The sequence below is a fragment of the Salmo salar genome, chromosome 02 (genome assembly GCF_965601325.2).
Source record: "Salmo salar chromosome 02, fSalSal1, whole genome shotgun sequence".
Lineage (NCBI taxonomy): Eukaryota > Metazoa > Chordata > Actinopteri > Salmoniformes > Salmonidae > Salmo > Salmo salar.
This window is the reverse complement of record NC_138292.1, coordinates 8565059-8592693: the sequence shown is the minus strand read 5'-3', so window position 1 is coordinate 8592693 and position 27635 is coordinate 8565059. Positions and strand designations below refer to the sequence as shown.

At 46.0% G+C, this 27635-nt stretch overlaps 1 protein-coding gene across 2 annotated transcripts; it reads right to left on the bottom strand.

Moving 5' to 3' along the window:
• On the bottom strand, positions 1 to 27635 carry LOC106597866 (phosphatidylserine synthase 1). Of its 2 annotated transcripts, XM_082959592.1 has the most exons (13): positions 27213 to 27634; positions 26042 to 26133; positions 25498 to 25542; positions 24992 to 25116; positions 24365 to 24523; positions 24064 to 24215; positions 21286 to 21427; positions 16143 to 16255; positions 15395 to 15460; positions 12905 to 13004; positions 8079 to 8147; positions 4186 to 4246; positions 1 to 3172 (listed from the first exon to the last, which is right to left on the bottom strand). In XM_082959592.1, exons 1-13 carry the CDS (start codon positions 27395 to 27397, stop codon positions 3078 to 3080), a joined length of 1404 nt encoding a protein of 467 aa, XP_082815718.1. In that variant the 5' UTR covers positions 27398 to 27634; the 3' UTR covers positions 1 to 3077. The 2 variants fall into 2 exon arrangements, with proteins under 2 accessions (XP_082815718.1, XP_082815719.1); XM_082959593.1 differs by lacking the exons at positions 8079 to 8147; positions 12905 to 13004 and having other exon boundaries at positions 27213 to 27635.

Sequence of the window (27635 nt, the reverse complement as noted above, 5' to 3'; positions counted from 1 at the left end):
CATTTTTAATAAAGTTTTATTAATTCAGAGTGAAAAAACAAACAAAACACAAGTCTCCTTTTCGAGAGGGATTGTTTTGGCAAACTGTCCTCTTCCTTCCAGAAACAACGTGCCGTATTGTATACAGACAGGGAGTCTGGTCCATGCTACCTGGGGGTGAGTGTCAGGGGCGGAGATTCACATGAGAGAAATATTTCTGTTGAGATGATGGCTATGGTTGAATACTTCTAAAATGCACCCTTTTATCCTCCCTCGAAATATTCACTTATCTGACAACTGGACGGGTGATAAGAGCTCAGAGTGCCATCGCTAAACTCCATTCGTCAAACCACATTTCTCAGTAATTATATGCAATCTTGTATGCAAAAAAAGTAGCTTAAAAAGACAGTTATGTCAGAACAGCGTTTACTCCAAGGGAGCTATGGCGGAAGGATGGATGCATTCCAAGAGTATTGACCAGACCCAGTGACTGACAAACCTTTACTTAAGCAATAAGGCACGAGGGGGTGTGGTATATGGCCAATATACCACGGCTAAGGGCTGTTCTTAGGCATGACGCAACACGGCGCTTAGCCGTGGTCTAGGGGCCATATACCACAAAGCCCCGAGGTGCCTTATAGCTATTATAAACTAGTTACCAACGTAATTATACCTGTGGTATACGGTCTGATATAGCACGGCTGTCAGCCAATCAGCATTCAGGGCTCTAACCACCCAGTTTATAATCATCAATAGAACACTGGAATAAGACCTCAAGGAGAAATGTAGTAGGCTGAATACAAACTGCAAAAAAGTGTGAAGTGTAAAAAAGAACAAAACTACATACATACAGGCACAAAGGCGTTGAATTAAAAACGTTTACAGCAACACTGAAAAAAGACATGGTGTGAATACTGGCTTACTGATGTGGTGTGACAGTGACCCAGAGCATTTGTTTTCACTACTACTGTAGTAAATCTGTAGCATCCCCCAGTCCCTCAGAAACTCGGATCCATTTCCACACTTAGCCATGCTAAATGCCATGAAGGTGAGAACGAGAGCGTCCACATCGTAGTAAAACAAAGCTACCTGCCTGCACAGACAGACCAAGCTCCAACTATGACCGACTGGCCTCGTCATTTACTGTAAAAAGACAGCAGCCCGGATGTGAAGGGTGAGGAAGGCTGCATCCTAAATGGCATCAAAATCCCTTTATAGTGCACTACTTTTCAACCAGGGCCCATAGGACTCTGGTCAAAGGTAGTGCACTATACAGGGAATAGGGTGCCATTTTGGACGTCACATAATAATCACACAAAGGTCATGACGATGATTTCACAAAACATTACAGTAAATGTACGGCATCTCCAAAACAACGGAAGTCAATGGCTCGTACGGAGCTGGTGGAGCACAAAGCCAATGTTTTGACCCAGGAGGTCAAACACAAAACAATTCTAAAACGTCCGTCCTTCCATGCCAAAGCAGCTTTACATTAAAATCCTGGTGCCATATGTACCAAGCATCTCTACTCCGACAGTAGAGTGCTGATCTAGGATCAGTTTGAGTATTTTAGAGCATAATGAGTACGGTTACATTGACAGGGGTGACCTGATCCTAGATCAGCACTCCTACTCAGATGGTTGATACATATGGCCTCTGTTCACATTCCTCTCTTTGTTCAAGTCATAAAAACAAACCAAAAATGGTGAACACTTACAAATATGAAAACTGATGAAGAGTTGGCCTGATGGAGCAGAGAATAACAACAGCCTTCCCCTACAGTAGTCAACACACGAGTCCAACTTCTGTGATATTACACAGCTATATAATGTCTGCTTCCCAAATGGCACCCTATTGTCTTCTTAGTGCAGTACATTGGACTGGGGTCTGGTCAATCTTAGTGCACTACATAAAGAATAGGGTACCATTTACATACAGTAGTCTGATTGGGGGGGGGGGGGGGGGGCTATGTCATAAACCCTCACATTTCCAGAATAGGGTGAATAATGGAAGCCATATTGGTCAGGGAGAAATCCAAACCAGTCTAACTGGAATGAATGGCAGTAGAGGCATAATCCTGATTTGACTTCTACAGGAAAATAAAAGGCATGTGATATCAGAAATGTCTAATGTAATCGTCAATCTAAAATTCATAATTATAAACAGTTTATACAGATTTTATACACATTTTGATATAGCCTCTATAATATATGTAAACAGACCATAGATGTCAAAATGGTTGTTGTTTTCTTGGAAAACTGAGTGCCACTATGATACAATATCAATAGCCAACTTGTTGCATTTACAACTAGCTGAAGTCCAACCAGCCAGCGTATGGATTGTTTGAATGGAATGTTGGCATATTGACAGTTAACTTGACAAATGAATTGAATCATTCCTCTACAAGCTGTCCGGTGAGCTAGCTAACAAACATACACTGCAGACAAATTCTTCCAATTCATTATTTTACACAATATCTTATCACAGCACTGGCTAACCATGGTGGACCAACTCCCTGACCAAAATGGCTGACAGCCTGTATACCATCATAAGAAGGTTCATATCCATTCTAGTATTCTAATTCCTAATTCAATGGGCTGAAGCACATGAAAGATATATGGTATAGGATAAATGTAGTTCTCCAATCACAGTAGTTTACCAACTCCTGTACAATGGAACATGCATTCTTCTGCTCTGACTGAGGAGAAGCAATATTGCCATCACACACACACACACATGCTTATGCAGACACACACAAACTGATCAGCAGTAGGGTAGGTAGGAGCTCTGACCGTGTCAACCACCAGTAGGAATCTGTGTGGTTCTCTGATCTATAGGCCACACATCCCCTCTCTCCTTCCTCTACAACCCTGCATGGACATGGTGTCTGTCTATCCTGTCCACTGACCATGCCTCTAACCTGGGCCCACTCTCCCCTCTTATGGATGGGTGCTTCTCCGTACGTTAAAATGCACAGGGAAAGTGTTGTCTATCCTTTCTTTCTCTTCCATCTCTCCCAACATGCACCTCTTCCTCTGTGATCCGGGGTTCTGACAGGAGAAGAGGGCGGGACTCCACCCTGGGTGGCAGGGCTAGCATTACTTCTTCCCCAGCCCATTGGTGGATTTGTTCTTCCCTGAGCTCCGCCCACGCTGCCTGGTGGGAGGAGCCTCACCCTCAGAATGCAGTTCTCCTGCAAGGTTTAAGTTTAGGATTAGATAAGGTTTAAGTTTAGGATTAGGTTCAGGTTTATTAGAACATATTGGTACATATCTAGAAAACGCATCAAATGTGATGTCATACAATATAAAACAGTAAAAAGATATTGACTGCGTCCTAAATGGCACCCTATTGCCTATACAGTGCACTCATTTTGACCAGAGCACTATGGGTACCGTGCACTGTAGCGGGAAGAGGATGCCATTTGAGACGCAACCAAGATGTCGAAATATAGAGAATGTGCACCATCATAAAGTCATACTCAACAATTAGGCATAGCCAAAGAACAGAGTGAGTGAGGGAAAGATTCTCATTGTTTTAATATTGTGTCTGTGTTGAACAATTCACAAAGACATCTCTAATGGATGATACATTTTGATGGTTGAACATAGTTGAAAGTAGAGGTGTGTTTCCATTGGATAAGAGTTCCCCAATCAAACCACTAGAGGTCAGACTACTACCTAACTATATTTACAGTCAACCACTAGAGGTCAGACTACTACCTAACTATATTTACACTCAACCACTAGAGGTCAGACTACTACCTAACTATATTTACACTCAACCCTCCCAGTCAACCACTAGAGGTCAGACTACTACCTAACTATATTTACACTCAACCACTAGAGGTCAGACTACTACCTAACTATATTTACACTCAACCACTAGAGGTCAGACTACTACCTAACTATATTTACACTCAACCACTAGAGGTCAGACTACTACCTAACTATATTTACACTCAACCACTAGAGGTCAGACTACTACCTAACTATATTTACACTCAACCCACCCAGTCAACCACTAGAGGTCAGACTACTACCTGACTATATTTACACTCAACCCTCCCAGTCTCAGATTGGATGAAACTCAAGTTACCCAACAATAGGAGGCATAAATAACTAAAAAAGGCATATTACATATGAAAGCCATTAATAATCACCTGCATGTGTTTAACCCAAGAGGATGAAGAGACACCATAGTTACCTTTCCCTTGTTCTGACACAAAGTCCTCATTGTAGTTGCTGTCCTCACATTCAGAGTAGCTCTGTAAAACACAGGAGGGGTCAGAACAGACATGTCACTGACATATGGCTGAGGGAACGCTACACAGCCAACACATCCAGCCACAGGCAGGAGTCCCAAATGGCATCCTCCCCCCTATACTGCACTAGAGTCCTGGTGAAAAGTAGTGCACTAGGCTATATAGGGAGTCGTGTGCCATTTGGGACTATGCCAAAGTCATTGGAGTGAAAACAAGGCTAATGATCTACAGATGAAAAGCTGTGACATCCTGTCATATTCTCTACAGATGAAAAGCTGTGACATCCTGTCATATTCTCTACAGATGAAAAGCTGTGACATCCTGTCATATTCTCTACAGATGAAAAGCTGTGACATCCTGTCATATTCTCTACAGATGAACCACAAGTCATTTTCCCTGAAGACTAAACTACACAGTGAGTCAGCTAGTTTATGTTCTCTAAAAACACAGGTGTGGAAACTGCCATTCACAGCGCGGTAAAAATGAGGGTTAAACAACATTCTACACAAATCATGGTTTCTGTAGAAAAGCCTTCCAGTTGGCTATGAGTACTTCTCAGAGAACTCTCTCAAACCCTCTCTCTGGCCCTGGGACTTTAGGCGGCAGCAAACTTGGCTAGGCAAACTGAACGAGTGTGCTCGCATACTCCCTTAAAAAGACCTTCACTTGAAATACAGCAATACTACCGTTTGTCCATCTTGAGATGCCGTAGCCAGATGCCTGAAAATAGTCTGAATTGCTAACCTCCCCTGTTATTGCAATGGTGAGAGGTTAGCATGTCTTGGGGGTATGATATAAAATGCTAACCTCCCCTGTTTTTGTAATGGTGAGAGGTTAGCATGTCTTGGGGGTAAGATATAAAAAGCCAACCTCCCCTGTTTTTGTAATGGTGAGAGGTTAGCATGTCTTGGGGGTATGATATAAAAATGCTAACCTCCCCTGTTATTGTAATGGTGAGAGGTTAGCATGTCTTGGGGGTATGATATAAAATGCTAACCTCCCCTGTTATTGTAATGGTGAGAGGTTAGCATGTCTTGGGGGTATGATATAAAATGCTAACCTCCCCTGTTATTGTAATGGTGAGAGGTTAGCATGTCTTGGGGGTATGATATAAAATGCTAACCTCCCCTGTTATTGTAATGGTGAGAGGTTAGCATGTCTTGGGGGTATGATATAAAATGCTAACCTCCCCTGGTATTGTAATGGTGAGAGGTTAGCATGTCTTGGGGGTATGATATAAAATGCTAACCTCCCCTGGTATTTTGATGGTGAGAGGTAAGCATGTCTTGGGGGTATGATATAAAATGCTAACCTCCCCTGTTATTGTAATGGTGAGAGGTTAGCATGTCTTGGGGGTATGATATAAAATGCTAACCTCCCCTGTTATTGTAATGGTGAGAGGTTAGCATGTCTTGGGGGTATGATATAAAATGCTAACCTCCCCTGTTATTGTAATGGTGAGAGGTTAGCATGTCTTGGGGGTATGATATAAAATGCTAACCTCCCCTGTTATTGTAATGGTGAGAGGTTAGCATGTCTTGGGGGTATGATATAAAATGCTAACCTCCCCTGGTATTGTAATGGTGAGAGGTTAGCATGTCTTGGGGGTATGATATAAAATGCTAACCTCCCCTGTTATTGTAATGGTGAGAGGTAAGCATGTCTTGGGGGTATGATATAAAATGCTAACCTCCCCTGTTATTGTAATGGTGAGAGGTTAGCATGTCTTGGGGGTATGATATAAAATGCTAACCTCCCCTGTTATTGTAATGGTGAGAGGTTAGCATGTCTTGGGGGTATGATATAAAATGCTAACCTCCCCTGTTATTGTAATGGTGAGAGGTTAGCATGTCTTGGGGGTATGATATAAAATGCTAACCTCCCCTGTTATTGTAATGGTGAGAGGTTAGCATGTCTTGGGGGTATGATATAAAATGCTAACCTCCCCTGTTATTGTAATGGTGAGAGGTTAGCATGTGTTGGGGGTATGATATAAAATGCTAACCTCCCCTGTTATTGTAATGGTGAGAGGTTAGCATGTGTTGGGGGTATGATATAAAATGCTAACCTCCCCTGTTATTGTAATGGTGAGAGGTTAGCATGTGTTGGGGGTATGATATAAAATGCTAACCTCCCCTGTTATTGTAATGGTGAGAGGTTAGCATGTGTTGGGGGTATGATATAAAATGCTAACCTCCCCTGTTATTGTAATGGTGAGAGGTTAGCATGTGTTGGGGGTATGATATAAAATGCTAACCTCCCCTGTTATTGTAATGGTGAGAGGTTAGCATGTGTTGGGGGTATGATATAAAATGCTAACCTCCCCTGTTATTGTAATGGTGAGAGGTTAGCATGTGTTGGGGGTATGATATAAAATGCTAACCTCCCCTGTTATTGTAATGGTGAGAGGTTAGCATGTGTTGGGGGTATGATATTTTAGCGTCTGACTTTCTCACTCATCATTATTTTCGATCTGTTCAAGATTATCCGTAATCATGGTAGCATCCAACCAAGTCACAAGCATGATGTGGTCATTGTGTGCTATGAATATGGGACCAAATGGTAAACTTTTGATTACTTTAATACACATAAGTGAATTTGTCCCAATACTTTTGTTCCCCTAAAATGGGGGGGGACTATGTACAAAAAGTGCTGTACCTTTTAAACGATTCACCCGATTCGGATGAAAATACCCTCAAATTAAAGCTGACAGTCTGACCTTCAACCTCAGTCATTGTATAATTTCATAATCCAAAGTTCTGGAGTACAGAACAAAAATGTGTCACTGTCCCAATACTTTTGGAACTCACCATTTCCTCTATTGCATTCCAGGAAACCAATACAACACTACCCCGTACACTACTAGTCTCCTCTTCCTGTTCGCCATGTGTGGTAATGTAACATGTCTGTCTGGTGTGTGGTAATAAAGTGTGGATTGTGTCCCTGTCTCCTGCTGCTCGTTCTACGACCTCCAACAAGGACACCAGGACAGTTACACCTACAGTCCATCTAAAGCGACACCTCTATCAGAGTCCACCACCAGCTGGTGGCACTCTTTCAGTTTCTACAGAATAAAGAGCTGCTGAACAATGACAACAAGAACACACTACTAGTGCCTGTCATGGCCTGGGATAGTCACAGTTCCTGGGACATGTGTTCTAAATGGCCTGGGATAGTCACAGTTCCTGGGACATGTGTTCTAAATGGCCTGGGATAGTCACAGTTCCTGGGACATGTGTTCTAAATGGCCTGGGATAGTCACAGTTCCTGGGACATGTGTTCTAAATGGCCTGGGATAGTCACAGTTCCAGGGACATGTGTTCTAAATGGCCTGGGATAGTCACAGTTCCTGGGACATGTGTTCTAAATGGCCTGGGATAGTCACAGTTCCAGGGACATGTGTTCTAAATGGCCTGGGATAGTCACAGTTCCAGGGACATGTGTTCTAAATGGCCTGGGATAGTCACAGTTCCTGGGACATGTGTTCTAAATGGCCTGGGATAGTCACAGTTCCAGGGACATGTGTTCTAAATGGCCTGGGATAGTCACAGTTCCAGGGACATGTGTTCTAAATGGCCTGGGATAGTCACAGTTCCTGGGACATGTGTTCTAAATGGCCTGGGATAGTCACAGTTCCAGGGACATGTGTTCTAAATGGCCTGGGATAGTCACAGTTCCTGGGACATGTGTTCTAAATGGCCTGGGATAGTCACAGTTCCAGGGACATGTGTTCTAAGCGATGAATAAAGGTGCATGTATATGGAGAATGGTTGCAGCAGGACCATCCTGTAGTCAACGAGGTGTAGTTCATATCTAGCCTGGTATGTCGGCATACCTTCTCTTTGGGGCCATAGATCTCTGCATACCACACCATCCCATACAGACACAGGAATGTGATTAAGGCCTGGGAGGAGAGGAGACAGAGTTAAGGCCACAGTCAGTTCAAGGTCAAGTTTCAGCTTTATTGTCCTAGAGGGAAATTGGTTGAAACAATAGTCAAAACATAAAATACAAAAATGTACATATAGATAGAGATAGATATATCTATGAATACATAGGGGGGGGGGGGTACTGAATGCAATGGACTGAATACACCAACATCAAGTAGTCCCTCATATAGCCAACATGTCAGCCACAAAATGGAAGGCCTTTTAGCTGAAAACACATTGACATGCCATAGATAAACTAGTAGCCAAAGACAAACACAGTTCTGAAGAGTGTTATCCTGTCACCATCTAATACCAAATACTAGGACAACTACAGCCCTGGTATGTTATCCTGTCACCATCTAATACCAAATACTAGGACAACTACAGCCCTGGTATGTTATCCTGTCAATACCAAATACTAGGACAACTACAGCCCTGGTATGTTATCCTGTCAATACCAAATACTAGGACAACTACAGCCCTGGTATGTTATCCTGTCACCATCTAATACCAAATACTAGGACAACTACAGCCCTGGTATGTTATCCTGTCACCATCTAATACCAAATACTAGGACAACTACAGCCCTGGTATGTTATCCTGTCACCATCTAATACCAAATACCAGAACAACTACAGCCCTGGTATGTTATCCTGTCAATACCAAATACCAGAACAACTACAGCCCTGGTATGTTATCCTGTCACCATCTAATACCAAATACTAGGACAACTACAGCCCTGGTATGTTATCCTGTCACCATCTAATACCAAATACTAGGACAACTACAGCCCTGGTATGTTATCCTGTCACCATCTAATACCAAATACCAGAACAACTACAGCCCTGGTATGTTATCCTGTCAATACCAAATACTAGGACAACTACAGCCCTGGTATGTTATCCTGTCAATACCAAATACTAGGACAACTACAGCCCTGGTATGTTATCCTGTCAATACCAAATACTAGGACAACTACAGCCCTGGTATGTTATCCTGTCAATACCAAATACTAGGACAACTACAGCCCTGGTATGTTATCCTGTCAATACCAAATACTAGGACAACTACAGCCCTGGTATGTTATCCTGTCACCATCTAATACCAAATACTAGGACAACTACAGCCCTGGTATGTTATCCTGTCAATACCAAATACTAGGACAACTACAGCCCTGGTATGTTATCCTGTCAATACCAAATACTAGGACAACTACAGCCCTGGTATGTTATCCTGTCACCATCTAATACCAAATACTAGGACAACTACAGCCCTGGTATGTTATCCTGTCAATACCAAATACTAGGACAACTACAGCCCTGGTATGTTATCCTGTCAATACCAAATACTAGGACAACTACAGCCCTGGTATGTTATCCTGTCACCATCTAATACCAAATACTAGGACAACTACAGCCCTGGTATGTTATCCTGTCAATACCAAATACTAGGACAACTACAGCCCTGGTATGTTATCCTGTCACCATCTAATACCAAATACCAGAACAACTACAGCCCTGGTATGTTATCCTGTCACCATCTAATACCAAATACCAGAACAACTACAGCCCTGGTATGTTATCCTGTCACCATCTAATACCAAATACTAGGACAACTACAGCCCTGGTATGTTATCCTGTCACCATCTAATACCAAATACCAGAACAACTACAGCCCTGGTATGTTATCCTGTCACCATCTAATACCAAATACTAGGACAACTACAGCCCTGGTATGTTATCCTGTCACCATCTAATACCAAATACCAGAACAACTACAGCCCTGGTATGTTATCCTGTCAATACCAAATACTAGGACAACTACAGCCCTGGTATGTTATCCTGTCAATACCAAATACTAGGACAACTACAGCCCTGGTATGTTATCCTGTCAATACCAAATACTAGGACAACTACAGCCCTGGTATGTTATCCTGTCAATACCAAATACTAGGACAACTACAGCCCTGGTATGTTATCCTGTCAATACCAAATACTAGGACAACTACAGCCCTGGTATGTTATCCTGTCACCATCTAATACCAAATACTAGGACAACTACAGCCCTGGTATGTTATCCTGTCAATACCAAATACTAGGACAACTACAGCCCTGGTATGTTATCCTGTCAATACCAAATACTAGGACAACTACAGCCCTGGTATGTTATCCTGTCACCATCTAATACCAAATACCAGAACAACTACAGCCCTGGTATGTTATCCTGTCACCATCTAATACCAAATACCAGAACAACTACAGCCCTGGTATGTTATCCTGTCACCATCTAATACCAAATACCAGAACAACTACAGCCCTGGTATGTTATCCTGTCACCATCTAATACCAAATACCAGAACAACTACAGCCCTGGTATGTTATCCTGTCACCATCTAATACCAAATACTAGGACAACTACAGCCCTGGTATGTTATCCTGTCAATACCAAATACTAGGACAACTACATCCCTGGTAGGTTGGTCCAACAGTCACGTGCGCTTAACGATGACTAAGCCATTTATGGTACATTAACTATGACTAGAAACGGACTGGTCTGCTAACATAGTGATATGTACTTTTAGAGACCTGAACAGCTGTGTGGAGACTGGTTTGTTTATGTACATAGTAAAAGGACTTGGACAGGACAGCGGTGTGGAGACTGGTTTGTTTATGTACATAGTAAAAGGACTTGGACAGGACAGCTGTGTGGAGACTGGTTTGTTTATGTACATAGTAAAAGGACTTGGACAGGACAGCTGTGTGGAGACTGGTTTGTTTATGTACATAGTAAAAGGACTTGGACAGGACAGCTGTGTGGAGATACATAGTAAAAGGACTTGGACAGGACAGCTGTGTGGAGACTGGTTTGTTTATGTACATAGTAAAAGGACTTGGACAGGACAGCTGTGTGGAGACTGGTTTGTTTATGTACATAGTAAAAGGACTTGGACAGGACAGCGGTGTGGAGACTGGTTTGTTTATGTACATAGTAAAAGGACTTGGACAGGACAGCGGTGTGGAGACTGGTTTGTTTATGTACATAGTAAAAGGACTTGGACAGGACAGCTGTGTGGAGACTGGTTTGTTTATGTACATAGTAAAAGGACTTGGACAGGACAGCTGTGTGGAGACTGGTTTGTTTATGTACATAGTAAAAGGACTTGGACAGGACAGCGGTGTGGAGACTGGTTTGTTTATGTACATAGTAAAAGGACTTGGACAGGACAGCTGTGTGGAGACTGGTTTGTTTATGTACATAGTAAAAGGATTTGGACAGGACAGCGGTGTGGAGACTGGTTTGTTTATGTACATAGTAAAAGGACTTGGACAGGACAGCTGTGTGGAGACTGGTTTGTTTATGTACATAGTAAAAGGACTTGGACAGGACAGCTGTGTGGAGATACATAGTAAAAGGACTTGGACAGGACAGCGGTGTGGAGACTGGTTTGTTTATGTACATAGTAAAAGGACTTGGACAGGACAGCTGTGTGGAGACTGGTTTGTTTATGTACATAGTAAAAGGACTTGGACAGGACAGCTGTGTGGAGACTGGTTTGTTTATGTACATAGTAAAAGGACTTGGACAGGACAGCGGTGTGGAGACTGGTTTGTTTATGTACATAGTAAAAGGACTTGGACAGGACAGCTGTGTGGAGACTGGTTTGTTTATGTACATAGTAAAAGGACTTGGACAGGACAGCGGTGTGGAGACTGGTTTGTTTATGTACATAGTAAAAGGACTTGGACAGGACAGCTGTGTGGAGACTGGTTTGTTTATGTACATAGTAAAAGGACTTGGACAGGACAGCGGTGTGGAGACTGGTTTGTTTATGTACATAGTAAAAGGACTTGGACAGGACAGCTGTGTGGAGACTGGTTTGTTTATGTACATAGTAAAAGGACTTGGACAGGACAGCTGTGTGGAGACTGGTTTGTTTATGTACATAGTAAAAGGACTTGGACAGGACAGCTGTGTGGAGACTGGTTTGTTTATGTACATAGTAAAAGGACTTGGACAGGACAGCTGTGTGGAGACTGGTTTGTTTATGTACATAGTAAAAGGACTTGGACAGGACAGCTGTGTGGAGACTGGTTTGTTTATGTACATAGTAAAAGGACTTGGACAGGACAGCTGTGTGGAGACTGGTTTGTTTATGTACATAGTAAAAGGACTTGGACAGGACAGCGGTGTGGAGACTGGTTTGTTTATGTACATAGTAAAAGGACTTGGACAGGACAGCGGTGTGGAGATACATAGTAAAAGGACTTGGACAGGACAGCGGTGTGGAGACTGGTTTGTTTATGTACATAGTAAAAGGACTTGGACAGGACAGCTGTGTGGAGACTGGTTTGTTTATGTACATAGTAAAAGGACTTGGACAGGACAGCGGTGTGGAGACTGGTTTGTTTATGTACATAGTAAAAGGACTTGGACAGGACAGCGGTGTGGAGACTGGTTTGTTTATGTACATAGTAAAAGGACTTGGACAGGACAGCTGTGTGGAGACTGGTTTGTTTATGTACATAGTAAAAGGACTTGGACAGGACAGCTGTGTGGAGACTGGTTTGTTTATGTACATAGTAAAAGGACTTGGACAGGACAGCTGTGTGGAGACTGGTTTGTTTATGTACATAGTAAAAGGACTTGGACAGGACAGCGGTGTGGAGACTGGTTTGTTTATGTACATAGTAAAAGGACTTGGACAGGACAGCGGTGTGGAGACCATTCTTACCACACACAGCAGCCACACCAGCACATAGAGGACCTGGGTCTTGGAGAACAGCTCCATTCCAAACTTTATACACGCCAAGGCTTCCAGGAACGCTATGGCCCTGTGATGTCAGAGACACACACACAGACGTCACACACTACAGCTAAGGCTGCTGGGTAATCAGCCAGCTATAGCTGTGTCCCAAATGGCCCCCTATTCCCTCCATGGTGGATAACCTGGTCTAAAGTAGTGCACTATAAAGGGAATAGGGTACCTGTTGGGATGCACACTATGACACCTGTCACCCGGCTGGGTGGTGACATGACAGAGTGAGGGAGAGGAGGGTGAGGGGTGAGAGACGCAGAGAGAATGTGACAGAGAGAGAGGTAAGCTGAGGCCCATGGAAACATGAAACCAGCCCATCTACATGGTCAGATGTTAACATTGCCAACAGCCTTTACTGTAGTGGGAGCTGGAGGGAATAAGTACGATATTCAGATCCCTGCTAAGCGCTAACCAAAATAAACATACTGACAACAGTACACATGCCACACGCACAATGGAAACATGGATAGACAGCATTTTAATGGGATATAAATGGGGGGGAACAAATTATAAAATCACATTTCAAATGTTTTGTCTACAAAAGTTTCTACGATCCCTTATTCCCCTAAACATGAGAAAACAGTAGAATATACACACCGAGGGTAGTGCCTATGACCCAGTACATCACTGGGGTCAAGCTTCCTGCCATCCAGGACCTATATACTAGGCGGTGTCAGAGGAAGGCCCCAAAAAATGTACAAAGTCTCCAGTCACCCAAGTCATAGACTGTTCTCTCTGCTAGCGCACAGAAAGCTGTAAGTCTAGGTCCAGAAGACTCCTTAACAGATTCTACCTCCAAATCATAAGACTGCTGAACAAGGAATCAAATGGATACCCGGACTATATACACTGACCCCACTCCCTTTGTTTTTACACTGCTGCTACTTACTGTTTATTATCTATACATAGTCACTTTACCCCTACCTACATGTACAAATTACCTCCACTAACCTGTACCCCCTTACTGTTTATTATCTATACATAGTCACTTTACCCCTACCTACATGTACAAATGACCTCCACTAACCTGTACCCCTTACTGTTTATTATCTATACATAGTCACTTTACCCCTACCTACATGTACAAATGACCTCCACTAACCTGTACCCCTTACTGTTTATTATCTATACATAGTCACTTTACCCCTACCTACATGTACAAATGACCTCCAAATAACCTGTACCCCTTACTGTTTATTATCTATACATAGTCACTTTACCCCTACCTACATGTACAAATGACCTCCACTAACCTGTACCCCTTACTGTTTATTATCTATACATAGTCACTTTACCCCTACCTACATGTACAAATGACCTCCACTAACCTGTACCCCTTACTGTTTATTATCTATACATAGTCACTTTATCCCTACCTACATGTACAAATGACCTCCACTAACCTGTACCCCTTACTGTTTATTATCTATACATAGTCACTTTACCCCTACCTACATGTACAAATGACCTCCACTAACCTGTACCCCTTACTGTTTATTATCTATACATAGTCACTTTACCCCTACCTACATGTACAAATGACCTCCACTAACCTGTACCCCTTACTGTTTATTATCTATACATAGTCACTTTACCCCTACCTACATGTACAAATGACCTCCAAATAACCTGTACCCCCGCACACTGACTCGGTACCGGTACCCCCTGTATATAGCCTTGTTATTGTTATTTTATTGTGTTATTTAACTTTCTTTATTACTTTAGTTTATTTAGTAAATATTTTCTTAACCGGCATTGTTGGTTCAGGGCTTGTAAGTAAGCATTTCACAGTAAGGTCTACACCTGTTGTATTCGGCACATGTGACTAATAAAGTTTGATTTGATTTAGAGAAGTGTATGTATATGTAAACATAAATAACAGTCAGAATACACCATTCTACTGACTTAGTGATTCCAGTATTATAGAGTATTCTACCCTACACACTCCTACACCATGTGTCTAAGTAATGACTTTAATACAGCCAGTCTTTAATACTCAGGGTTTAGCTGGGGGATAATGGAGCCCATTGTTTTGTAGTGCTACACTGCCAGACTGTCTGTGTCTCTGTGTGTGTGTGTGTACAGCCCTAACCAGCTAGAGTTTCTCAGTCCTCCAGGCTGTTAAAGGTGTGTTAATATTAACATTAACCTAGCCTCCATCCCCATGTCTTCACCCTCACACTGCTACAGTTTACATACCAATACGCAGCCCAACGGTAGAAACCACACCGTCAAAGAGCTCTGTTCAGTTGTTGACTAAAGGTAAATCATGGACCTGACGGCTGGCTACTGCAGACGTAGATGTGTATTGTAGTTTAATGGTGTAGATGGCAGACAGCAGAGTAAACAGCTTTATCTCAGACATCATCTACTGTTGTCATGGTAGTAGCTAATGAAATAACTCACCCAAACACCCAGCACTGTGTCCCAACACGCTTACACTGTGTGTCTGTGAGGTAGGCATAGTACTGCCTGAAAAACACAGGGAGAAAACACCACAACAGGTCAGGACAAATACAGGACAGAAAGGCAGACATGTGAACCAGTTTACCACAGACAGAGAGCTGTCCTCTCATAGCCATTAACTCTAGACATGTTGAGATGGAAGAAGAACTGATGTTGGACAAACACTGACGGTATGACTGAGGAGTTTTCTAAAGACTGGTGCACAAGGGGTGCAAATTGGGAGAGAAGGGGGGGGCAGAGGAGAGAGGGGGGGGGGAACAGAGGAGAGGAGAACAGAGGAGGGGGGAACAGAGGAGAGAGGGGGGAGAACAGAGGAGAGGAGGAGAGGAGAAGAGAACAGAACAGAGGAGAAGAGAACAGAGGAGAAGAGAAGAGAACAGAGGAGAAGAGAACAGAGGAGAGGAGAAGAGAACAGAGGAGAGGAGAAGAGAACAGAGGAGAAGAGAACGGAGGAGAGGAGAAGAGAACGGAGGAGAGGAGAAGAGAACGGAGGAGAGGAGAAGAGAAGAGAGGAGAGGAGAAGAGAAGAGAGGAGAGGAGAAGAGAACAGAGGAGAGGAGAAGAGAACAGAGGAGAGGAGAAGAGAACAGAGGAGAGGAGAAGAGAACAGAGGAGAGGAGAAGAGAACAGAGGAGAGGAGAAGAGAACAGAGGAGAGAGATCAGCCCAGGCGAGGGGTGAGGTCCTACCTCACGGTGGGAGCTGTGATGATGCCGATGAAGAGGATCCGACACCAGCTGAGGGCGTGGCACGCCGGGAACACAAATATGTGCTTCAGGAAGAATGTGTTCAACTCTGTCAGCTATGGAGAAACAGAGGGAGTTATCATAGACACCATCACATAGCCACCCCCCCCACAGGGCTCTACAGAGCTCCCCCCCCCCCCACGGGGCTCTACAGAGCTTCCCCCCCCCCCCCCCCACGGGGCTCTACAGAGCTCCCCCCATCTCCCACCACACAGGGCTCTACAGCCACCATTCTACTCACATATGCACTTAAAATATGTTACTGTGTGACCAGGAATATTAATTTAGGAGCACGTGAAGGATTGTAGCTTTATTAGGTCAAATCATTTTCATGGTGCTCCTACATTTCTTGGTGTGTGCCTACATTTTACAACCTAGGCACCCGTGCTACTTGTAAAAAAGGTCAGCGTCGAGCCCTGCCGCATTTCAATCACACTGAATACAGCCACAAATTATTTTTTATTTAACTAGGGAAGTCAGTTAAGAACAAATTCTTATTTACAATGACGGTCTAGGATCAGTGGGTTAACTGCCTTGTTCAGGGGCAGAACAACAGATTTTTACCTTGTCAGCTCAGGGATTCAATCTAGCAACCTGCTGGTTACTGGCCCAACACTCTAACCACTAGGCTACCTGCTGGTTACCGGCCCAACGCTCTACACCACTAGGCTACCTGCTGGTTACCGGCCCAACGCTCTAAACCACTAGGCTACCTGCTGGTTACCGGCCCAACGCTCTAAACCACTAGGCTACCTGCTGGTTACTGGCCCAACGCTCTAACCACTAGGCTACCTGCTGGTTACTGGCCCAACGCTCTAACCCACTAGGCTACCTGCTGGTTACTGGCCCAACGCTCTAACCCACTAGGCTACCTGCTGGTTACTGGCCCAACGCTCTAAACCACTAGGCTACCTGCTGGCTACTGGCCCAACGCTCTAAACCACTAGGCTACCTGCTGGCTACTGGCCCAACGCTCTAAACCACTAGGCTACCTGCTGGCTACTGGCCCAACGCTCTAAACCACTAGGCTACCTGCTGGTTACTGGAGCGCACGCTCTAAACCACTAGGCTACCTGCTGGTTACTGGAGCGCACGCTCTAACCACTAGGCTACCTGCTGGTTACTGGCCCAACGCTCTAACCCACTAGGCTACCTGCTGGTTACTGGCCCAACGCTCTAACCCACTAGGCTACCTGCTGGTTACTGGCCCAACGCTCTAACCCACTAGGCTACCTGCTGGTTACTGGCCCAACGCTCTAACCCACTAGGCTACCTGCTGGTTACTGGCCCAACGCTCTAACCCACTAGGCTACCTGCTGGTTACTGGCCCAACGCTCTAACCCACTAGGCTACCTGCTGGTTACTGGCCCAACGCTCTAAACCACTAGGCTACCTGCTGGTTACTGGCCCAACGCTCTAAACCACTAGGCTACCTGCTGGTTACTGGCCCAACGCTCTAAACCACTAGGCTACCTGCTGGTTACTGGCCCAACGCTCTAAACCACTAGGCTACCTGCTGGTTACTGGCCCAACGCTCTAAACCACTAGGCTACCTGCTGGTTACTGGCCCAACGCTCTAGGCTACCTGCTGGTTACTGGCCCAACGCTCTAAACCACTAGGCTACCTGCTGGTTACTGGCCCAACGCTCTAGGCTACCTGCTGGTTACTGGCCCAACGCTCTAGGCTACCTGCTGGTTACTGGCCCAACGCTCTAAACCACTAGGCTACCTGCTGGTTACTGGCCCAACGCTCTAAACCACTAGGCTACCTGCTGGTTACTGGCCCAACGCTCTAAACCACTAGGCTACCTGCTGGTTACTGGCCCAACGCTCTAGGCTACCTGCTGGTTACTGGCCCAACGCTCTAGGCTACCTGCTGGTTACTGGCCCAACGCTCTAGGCTACCTGCAGGTTACTGGCCCAACGCTCTAAACCACTAGGCTACCTGCTGGTTACTGGCCCAACGCTCTAAACCACTAGGCTACCTGCTGGTTACTGGCCCAACGCTCTAAACCACTAGGCTACCTGCTGGTTACTGGCCCAACGCTCTAAACCACTAGGCTACCTGCTGGTTACTGGCCCAACGCACTAACCACTAGGCTACCTGCTGGTTACTGGCCCAACGCTCTAAACCACTAGGCTACCTGCTGGTTACTGGCCCAACGCTCTAAACCACTAGGCTACCTGCTGGTTACTGGCCCAGCGCACTAACCACTAGGCTACCTGCTGGTTACAGGCCCAACGCTCTAAACCACTAGGCTACCTGCTGGTTACCGGCCCAACGCTCTAAACCACTAGGCTACCTGCTGGTTACTGGCCCAACGCACTAACCACTAGGCTACCTGCTGGTTACTGGCCCAACGCTCTAAACCACTAGGCTACCTGCTGGTTACTGGCCCAACGCTCTAAACCACTAGGCTACCTGCTGGTTACCGGCCCAACGCACTAACCACTAGGCTACCTGCTGGTTACCGGCCCAACGCACTAACCACTAGGCTACCTGCTGGTTACCGGCCCAACGCTCTAAACCACTAGGCTACCTGCTGGCTACTGGCCCAACGCTCTAAACCACTAGGCTACCTGCTGGCTACTGGCCCAACGCTCTAAACCACTACGCTACCTGCTGGTTACTGGCCCAACGCTCTAAACCACTAGGCTACCTGCTGGTTACTGGCCCAACGCTCTAAACCACTAGGCTACCTGCTGGTTACTGGCCCAACGCACTAACCACTAGGCTACCTGCTGGTTACTGGCCCAACGCTCTAAACCACTAGGCTACCTGCTGGTTACTGGCCCAACGCTCTAAACCACTAGGCTACCTGCTGGTTACTGGCCCAACGCTCTAAACCACTAGGCTACCTGCTGGTTACAGGCCCAACGCTCTAAACCACTAGGCTACCTGCTGGTTACTGGCCCAACGCTGTAAACCACTAGGCTACCTGCTGGTTACTGGCCCAACGCTCTAAACCACTAGGCTACCTGCTGGTTACTGGCCCAACGTTCTAACCACTAGGCTACCTGCTGCCCCAACGCTCTAACCACTAGGCTACCTGCCGCCCCAACTAACTCCTCCCTCTCTCTACCTCCCAAATGAGGAAGTAGAATACATAGCCTAGCTATGGATTACAAACTATAACAGTGAACCTGAACCATGTCAACATTTGGACCCACCCACCCACAGTTTGACCCTGCGCTTCTCATCATCCACAGTACAGCATAATGAAGAGACTGGAACCAGACTGTCTCAACACGCTGTCATTTGGCCCTGAGCCTGTGTGTGTCTCTCTCTCTGTGTAGAGATAGTCTCATTTGGCCCTGAGCCTGGGTGTGTCTCTCTCAGTGTAGAGATAGGCTCAGGGCCAAATAAGACTGTCTAGAGGCCCTCTGGAGAGAGAGCAGCTAAACTGTAGCTACTCCTGAGGACTCTCTCTCTCTACCTTTGCTCTCCCCTCCTCCCTAGTCACCCACCCCTCCACAATCTCCCCCCTCTCTCTCCCCGAACCCCTCGTCAAGCTACTCTCAAAGACTGGGTAATTACTATTTCAAGCCCCCAGAGTGTTGGGAACGGGAGACAGAGGGGGAGGGAGGGAGGGAGGGGAGAGAGACTAGTCCATTTCTCCACCACACAAAAAGCAGAGAAGCTGCTCAGCTTTTCATCGCCATGGCAGCCAGTATTGAGGATAAAAGGGGGGGTGAAGGAGTATTGGCAGATATGGGGGGCTCTCTGGCTGGGACCTGGATTGTATTCATTAGGCAAGAAATAGAAGACAACGGACTAAAACAGGGAGGGACTACTAGAACTTTTCCAACAAGAAATGCTCGTTTTCATTTTCCATTGTAATAATGGTTTTGCTACAGTGTTCCCTAATGAATACCACCCTGGGTTGATGATGTAAAGCACTGGAACTTATTCAAGTTCACCATCTATCCATACATCTCACGGTGTGGTGGGGCTGTCCCCTGTCCAGAAACTGTCACGTCTTCCGGCTAGTTTTTCACTCTTTAAGTAATGAGTTTTCAATAAGAACATGCCAGGCAGAATCCCCATATACCATAGCAGTCAAAAGTTTGGACACACCTACTCATTCCAGGGTTTCTTTTTTATTTTTACTATTTTCTACATTGTAGAATAATAGTGAAGACATCAAAACTATGAAATAACACATACAGAATCATGCAGTAAATATTTTATATTTGAGATTCTTCAAAGTAGCCACCATTTGCCTTGACAGCTTTGCATTCTACAATGTAGAAAATAGTTTTAAAAAAGAAACCCTGGAATGAGTAGGTGTGTCCAAACTTTTGACTGCTATGGTATATGGGGATTCTGCCTGGCATGTTCTTTTTGAAAACTCATTACTTAAAGCTAACCCCCGTCAGACCAGAACTCCCCATATACCTAGTGCTAATCCCCGTCAGACCAGAACTCCCCATATACCTAGTGCTAACCGCTAACCCCTGTCAGACCAGAACTCCCCATATACCTAGTGCTAACCCCCGTCAGACCAGAACTCCCCATATACCTAGTGCTAACCCCCGTCAGACCAGAACTCCCCATATACCTAGTGCTAACCGCTAACCCCCGTCAGACCAGAACTCCCCATATACCTAGTGCTAACCGCTAACCACCGTCAGACCAGAACTCCCCATATACCTAGTGCTAACCGCTAACCCCTGTCAGACCAGAACTCCCCATATACCTAGTGCTAACCGCTAACCCCTGTCAGACCAGAACTCCCCATATACCTAGTGCTAACCGCTAACCCCTGTCAGACCAGAACTCCCCATATACCTAGTGCTAACCGCTAACCCCTGTCAGACCAGAACTCCCCATATACCTAGTGCTAACCGCTAACCCCTGTCAGACCAGAACTCCCCATACACCTGGTGCAGTCAGGCCAGATAGACTTTGACCAGGGCCCTAAAGTAGTGCACTATAGGGTGTTATTGGACATGGGTGCATTAGAAATAGAATGACAGTTGTACGTTTGAACCCAGAAACATAGCTGCCAGATGACAGTTGTACGTTTGAACCCAGAAACATACCTGCCAGATGACAGTTGTACGTTTGAACCCAGAAACATACCTGCCAGATGATCATGAAGAGGTAGACCCCGGTGACGCGCTGCAGGGAAGACTTGGGGTCAAACCAGCGGACGTAGGTCCAGCTAGCCGGGGTGAACTGGAGCGCAGCACGTTTGATCTTCCCTGTCGTGGTGTGGATGTCCCTGGACAGGTAGAGAGAGCACACACACACATGGCAGAAGAGTTAACTTTTTGTATGTCTATTCACAAGCCTTGTTAAGTAACACACAGCTAACTAGGGTGAAAACAATGCCATTACATAAATCATTCAAGTCCACCTCATTACCAGGCAACGGGCCTGATAATGCTAAACGAATGCTAAACTGTAAGTGGCTCTGGATCAGAGAGTCACTGACAAATGACTAAAAGGTCAATGTAAAAATGTAGGAAGTCAATTTCCATACGGTTTTGTTTCTGAGACGTGAACAAATGTCACTCTATTCCCTAGATACAGTAAGTAGCCTTGTCTGAGCCAGAACGGCCCATAGGGCAGAAGCAGATCTCCTGTTTAGTTAGTGTGAGGCAGCTTGACGAACAAGTACACCCCCAGGACAGGACGCTATTGCAGAGCCCCATGGGCCCTGGTCAAAAGAACTGCTCTAATACAGGGAAAAGGGTGCCAATTGGGACACAGCCAGTAAAGTGAGGGAGGGAGGGGACCTACATGATGATGGAGGCCCAGTGGTAGGGCTCGGAGGATCTACATGATGATGGAGGCCCAGTGGTAGGGCTAGGAGGACCTACATTATGATGGAGGCCCAGTGGTAGGGCTAGGAGGACCTACATGATGATGGAGGCCCAGTGGTAGGGCTCGGAGGACCTACATGATGATGGAGGCCCAGTGGTAGGGCTCGGAGGACCTACATGATGATGGAGGCCCAGTGGTAGGGCTCGGAGGACCTACATGATGATGGAGGCCCAGTGGTAGGGCTCGGAGGACCTACATGATGATGGAGGCCCAGTGGTAGGGCTCGGAGGACCTACATGATGATGGAGGCCCAGTGGTAGGGCTCGGAGGACCTACATGATGATGGAGGCCCAGTGGTAGGGCTCGGAGGACCCACATGATGATGGAGTCCCAGTGGTAGGGCTAGGAGGACCTACACTAAATAGCCAAAAGTATGTGGACATCCCTTCAAATTAGTGGATTCGGCAATTTCAGCTACACCCGGTTGCTGACCTGTATATAAAAATCGAGCACACAGCCATGCAATCTCCATAGACAAACATTGGCAGTAGAATGGCACGTACTGAAGAGCTCAGTGACTATCAACGTGGCACCGTCATAGGATGCCACCTTTCCAACAAGTCAGTTCATCAAATGTCTGCCCTGTTAGAGCTGCTCCGGTCAACTGTAAGTGCTGTTATTGTGAAGTGGAAACGTCTAGGAGCAACAACATCTCAGCCATGAAGTGGTAGGCCACACAAGCTCACAGAACAGGACCGCTGAGTGCTGAAGCGAGTAAAAATTGTCTGTCCTCGGTTGCAACACTCACAACGACTTCCAAACTGCCTCTGGAAGCAACGTCAGCACAAGAACTGTTCGTCGCGAGCTTCATGAAATGGGTTTCCATGGCCGAGCAGCCGCACACAAACCTAAGATCACCATGCGCAATGCCAAGCTTCGGCTAGAGTGGTGTAAAGCTCTCCACCATTGGACTCTGGAAAAGTGGAAATGTGTTCTCTAGAGTGATGAATCACGCTTCACCATCTGGCAGTCAGACGGAAGAATCTGGGTTTGACAGAAAAATGGTCTGGGTCTGTTTTTCATGGTTCGGGAAGGGAAATCTTAACACTACAGCATACAATAACATTCTAGATGACTCTGTACTCCTAACTTTATGGCAAACATTTGGGAAAGGCCCTTTCCTGTTTCAGCAACAGCCCCCGACCCTACTAATGCTCATGGCTGAATGGAAGCAAGTGCCCACAGTAATGTTCCAACATCTAGTGGAAAGCCTTCCCAGAATTGTTGAGGCTGTTATAGCAGAAAGGGGGGGGGGCTAACTCAATTTTTATGACCATGATTTTGGAATGAGATGTTTGATGAGCAGGTGTCCATATACTTTTGTGTACCCGATGGAGGCCCAGTGACAGGGTCAGGAGGACCTACCCGATGGAGGCCCAGTGACAGGGTCAGGAGGACCTACCCGATGGAGGCCCAGTGACAGGGTCAGGAGGACCTACCCGATGGAGGCCCAGTGACAGGGTCAGGAGGACCTACCCGATGGAGGCCCAGTGACAGGGTCAGGAGGACCTACCCGATGGAGGCCCAGTGACAGGGTCAGGAGGACCTACCCGATGGAGGCCCAGTGACAGGGTCAGGAGGACCTACCCGATGGAGGCCCAGTGACAGGGTCAGGAGGACCTACCCGATGGAGGCCCAGTGACAGGGTCAGGAGGACCTACCCGATGGAGGCCCAGTGACAGGGTCAGGAGGACATACCCGATGGAGGCCCAGTGGTAGGGTTATGGGTACCTACTTGATGGAGGCCCAGTGGTAGGGTTACGGGAACCTACTTGATGGAGGCCCAGTGGTAGGGTTACGGGAACCTACTTGATGGAGGCCCAGTGGTAGGGTTATGGGTACCTACTTGATGGAGGCCCAGTGGTAGGGTTACGGGAACCTACTTGATGGAGGCCCAGTGGTAGAGTTACGGGTACCTACTTGATGGAGGCCCAGTGGTAGGGTTATGGGTACCTACTTGATGGAGGCCCAGTGGTAGGGTTATGGGTACCTACTTGATGGAGGCCCAGTGGTAGGGTTATGGGTACCTACTTGATGGAGGCCCAGTGGTAGGTCCTCATCTCCAGGAAGCGACAGACAGTCATACCCATCCAGATGCCTCCTCCATTACACAACAGGATGTCCAGGATCAGCTGGTCCCACCAGCACTCAGCAAAGTTAGGCAGCAGGTGCATGAAGAACAGCTGAGGAGGAGAGGAGAGGATGAGGAGGGGGAAAAGAGGGAGAGGAATCATTTCTAGCTCTCCTAAACTCCTTCTCTGACACTCTCCTATCCAAATGTTCTGATATTTTGTGTGTGTGTGTGTGTTCGTGCTTTGGGGTGTGTGTGTACCTCAGTGAGCTCCCAGGTGATGCTGATGGTCCAACAGAGGCCGTAGCTGCGGATGAGCAGGGCCTTCATGCCCCAACCCCAGAAGTGACTGAAGGCAAATATGTCAAAGTGGCTCAGGATTCGCTCCCAGGTGATCACGTGACAATTCACCGCATACTCCTACAAGCAGAGCACAGCGGCCAGAGCCGACATCAACAACATCCAATCAGAACAAGAGCATGAAAAAGTGAGTGTTGGTGCTAGAAGAGGGCCGTATCCTGTTTCTCCACCCTTTTCCCCAATGTGTGGACTTGCACACTTCCCATCATAGATTAAAAGCATTGGATTGGGGTAAGTATTGGCTGGAAGGAGTTTCCCAATTGTTAAAAGGCATGACAGAAAGTGTGCACCTCAGGTGGAGAATCAGGAAGTGGCCGAGGTCAATGTGCTAACAAAGAGACTGATTGCTAAGAGATCCAAAACTGATAGTAAAGAAAGGGTGCGTCCCAAATGGCACTCTATTCCCCTATTATAACGCACTACTTTTGACCACGGCTCTAGTGAAAAGTAGTGCACTCTATAGGGAACAGGGTGAGTTGGGATGCAGCCACAGAGACTGATAGGAGAGCAAGGCTGCTGCTTACTCACCATGATGTCAGCCTCCCGGGTGGCGTAGCGCAGGTTGGGGTCCAGCCAGTACATGACGTTCTTCACCTGCTCCCAGTTTAGGAAGATGATGAACACCAGGAACAGGAAGTACAGCACACTCAGACCTGACCAGACCATAACAGGAAGATGTCAGATCAGAAACAGGAAGTACAGCACACTCACACCTGGCGATAACAGAGTAATAACAGATTAAGCGGAATCTCATTCAATCAGGGTAAAACTGGTTTCAGCAATTTAGAAAGCCCTTTTTACGTCAACAGCTGTCAGAAAGTAGGCCTAAACCCCAAAGAGCAACCGAAGCAGAAGCACAGTGGCCAGGAAACACTCCCTAGAAGGAAGGAACCTATAAAGAAACCTAGAGAGAGTACCAACTCTCATGAATTGGGTGGATAATTCATGGTTAAGCTCATTCAAAGTGAACTGGAATGGTAGCTAGGCCTATACAAAAAAAGGGATTGTTATATTTGTCACTTAATGTCACTCACCGAAAACTATTCGCCATATCGCCGGATGTGGTCTGGTAAATGGTCCTAGAGAGAGATGTGTCAAACAACATGGAATCAGCAACTTCATCCACACAGAAGAGTTACAGGGCTGGTACAATGACATGTGGAGATGTCTGACACATACAACGTTTTAATCTCAACATATTAGTGTACCAACACAACTTTATTACCAGGACCTGGTGTAACAGAGTTACTTCCATCCCTCTCCTCACCCCAACCTGGGCTCGAACCAGGGACCCTCTGAACACAGACAACAGTCACCCTCGAAGCATCGTTACCCATCACACCACAAAAGCCACGGCCCTTGCAGAGTAAGGGAAACAACTACTTCAAGATCTCAGAGCGAGTGACATCACCGTTTCAAACACTACTAGCGCGCACTAGCTAGCCATTTCACACCGGTTACACTAGCACCCTATATAGTACACTACATATGACCAGAGCCCAGGTATAAAGTAGTGCACTATATAGGGATTAGGGTGCCATTTGATGTCAGAAGCAGCTTGGACAAGCTTGTCCTTACCGTTAGGGAAGGCCAGAACACTGATGACCAGGAAGAAGGAGATGACCAGGATGAGGCCCACCCACAAGTTAGCGTCTTCGTTTGTCTCATCCCTAACATAACAAAAAGGATTATTAACACACACCAACACCAGCATTAACACATTTCAGAGTCAGTGAGATAAAAACAGTTAGAAAAGTGATGCACTGATGGGACAGGTGGGTTTGAAACCCAGATTATATTCCCACCTCTGTCCCCACATATCCTGCTGTACTGTGCTCTCCTTCAATCCCACTTATTAAAGATCAGTGAGAGGGCTGAAATGATATTAGAATTCACTCATCACTGCAGAGTGACCGACTCCAGACACCACCCATTCCATTTGGTTATTGAGGATAAACCACTCTTGATGAGAGCAGCAGATAAGGGATTTGTCCCAAATGGCACCCCATTCCACATAGTGAAATACTTTTGACCAGGGCGCTATATGGAATAGGATGCCATTTGGACACAGACAAGCTGTGCATCATGGGCTGCGTTCAGAACGCAAAAACGTAGCGGAAACGGTGCTGTACGAACGACCAGTTGAAAAACGGGAGAGGTTGGGTTGTGAGTTCAAAATGCACCGCTCTCCTTTAAAATACGTAACTTATTGCTTCAACCACAGCCTGCCACACCCAACAAACGGCGCAAAGTACCTCAAAGACTGTTCAAGAACGTTCAATGCAAACGGTTCCGCAACGTAGCAAATGTTCAATCGAACTGAACGCACCCATGATGTAAGCAACGGCTAGATGCATCTTGCAGATAAAAATGGACCACCAGGAACCAGGATGGGAGATCCTTCCCCACAGTATAGAAAACATACAAACGTGGCACTTTGCCACAATGTGGCAAATAATCAGCCCACTTGCTACATCGTAACCAAACAAATTAAACATTCTCCTTCATTCGAGACGAGAGAGAGGAGCCAGATGGTCAGTCCCGCACCAGAGAACTTAAACTAGCTAACTACTTCATCGAAAGACCTAAGTTACACATGTCAATTGTCGGAAATACTAGCGAACTGAATTACTTTTTGACTGCATAAACAAACACTTAGCTGTTCTGGCAGTTGGCCCAGTCAATATCGTTAGCATGTAGCTAGCTACTGTTAACTACCAGTAGTTAACTGGCTAACCACTCTACTTACCTTGTAAATGCGAAATACATCAAGCTGAGCACTGTGCATGTTAACAGTGTTATTGTGTGCGGCTTATAGAAAAAGTCCAGTGTAATATCCTCCACTTGCTGCTCGTTGATCATACGGAAATGCATCCTGTAGTTCACATCATCTTTGCCTATGGTCCGCGATTCGTACCCATATCCGGACGCCATAACTGCGGGAGGGCGACCAGAGGAATCCGCTTCACCTCCTGCGGGCTCCTTTAGATTGACGTTCAGCGAAATGAATGATTCATGTTGTCCTCTAGTAAAGACCAAAACGACCAGACGCACGTCCGTTAAATATGTGCGCAACAGCACAACCTAAAGAAAAACAGTCACGCATGAACTGCTGCCTTCTTGCGAGTGCGAACATCACGGGTTAAATTTACTGAAACGTTTTAGGGGAAAA